Source organism: Cariama cristata, unplaced genomic scaffold (assembly GCF_000690535.1).
Source record: "Cariama cristata isolate BGI_N322 unplaced genomic scaffold, ASM69053v1 scaffold28122, whole genome shotgun sequence".
NCBI classification, from domain to species: domain Eukaryota; kingdom Metazoa; phylum Chordata; class Aves; order Cariamiformes; family Cariamidae; genus Cariama; species Cariama cristata.
The window spans coordinates 3941-4644 of NW_009602538.1; the positions used below are offsets into that span (position 1 = coordinate 3941).

At 61.2% G+C, this 704-nt stretch overlaps 1 protein-coding gene across 1 annotated transcript in view; it reads left to right on the forward strand.

Annotated features, from left to right (window-relative positions):
* The window catches only part of LOC104157466 (SITS-binding protein-like), a gene marked incomplete at its 5' end in the record, with an annotated part of 15573 nt that overhangs the window by 3935 nt on the left and 10934 nt on the right, over positions 1-704 (forward strand). The window contains 3 exon segments of the mRNA XM_009694798.1: positions 1-48; positions 169-319; positions 579-704. The exon segment at positions 1-48 is cut by the window's left edge and continues 17 nt beyond it; the exon segment at positions 579-704 is cut by the window's right edge and continues 21 nt beyond it. Of these exon segments, the coding sequence (XP_009693100.1) occupies positions 1-48; positions 169-319; positions 579-704 (325 nt within the window).

Genomic DNA, 704 nt, shown 5'->3' on the forward strand with positions numbered 1-704 from the left:
CCAGCTCACGGGACAGGCACGGGCACTACCAGACACAGCCCTCCTGGGGTAAGGCGCTCCTTCCCTTCTGGCTGCGGGGCTGTTTTCCAAACCTTTGTCCTGGTTGCTGCCCCGAGCATCTCGTGCCGGCACAAGGTGCAACCCCCGTCATCTCTTTCCACCACGCAGGTCTCCAATCTGGCGGTATTATGGCCCGATGGGTTCAGCTGCCAAAATAAAACGAGGTTTGAGGTCACTGGCCAAGAGGTTGAAGCGGCATCGTCTTCAGGAGGGGGTCTTGGCCCTCGGGGAGCGCCCCACCGCAATCCTCGCCGCCGCGGTATGTCCCATCCTGCGGGTCCTCGGGCTCAAAAGGCAAATGGAGAGCTGCCATCGGCCCTGCTCGCAGTGCCGTCAAATCCCTATGTGTAAAATGCAAACGCACCCATTTTGTGGGTGGGGGCTGTGAGCCTCCCCTTCCTGAGAAGGGATGCTCGGGTTGGAGTTTCACCCCGTGCAGGCGGTGACACCAAGCAGCCGGTGCTCGGTGGCTTTGCCACTCCTATAAAGCACCTTTTTCTGCCTTTCCGTCCCCGCAGGACCACGTGCCCTTGGAGCGGAGGAAGAGGCACGACTCGACCCACGCCTGGGACCCTTCCCTGATAAAACCGCTGCAGCTCTCCATCACGCTGTCCCCGTACACCAGCATCGCCTCCCCGCTCTTC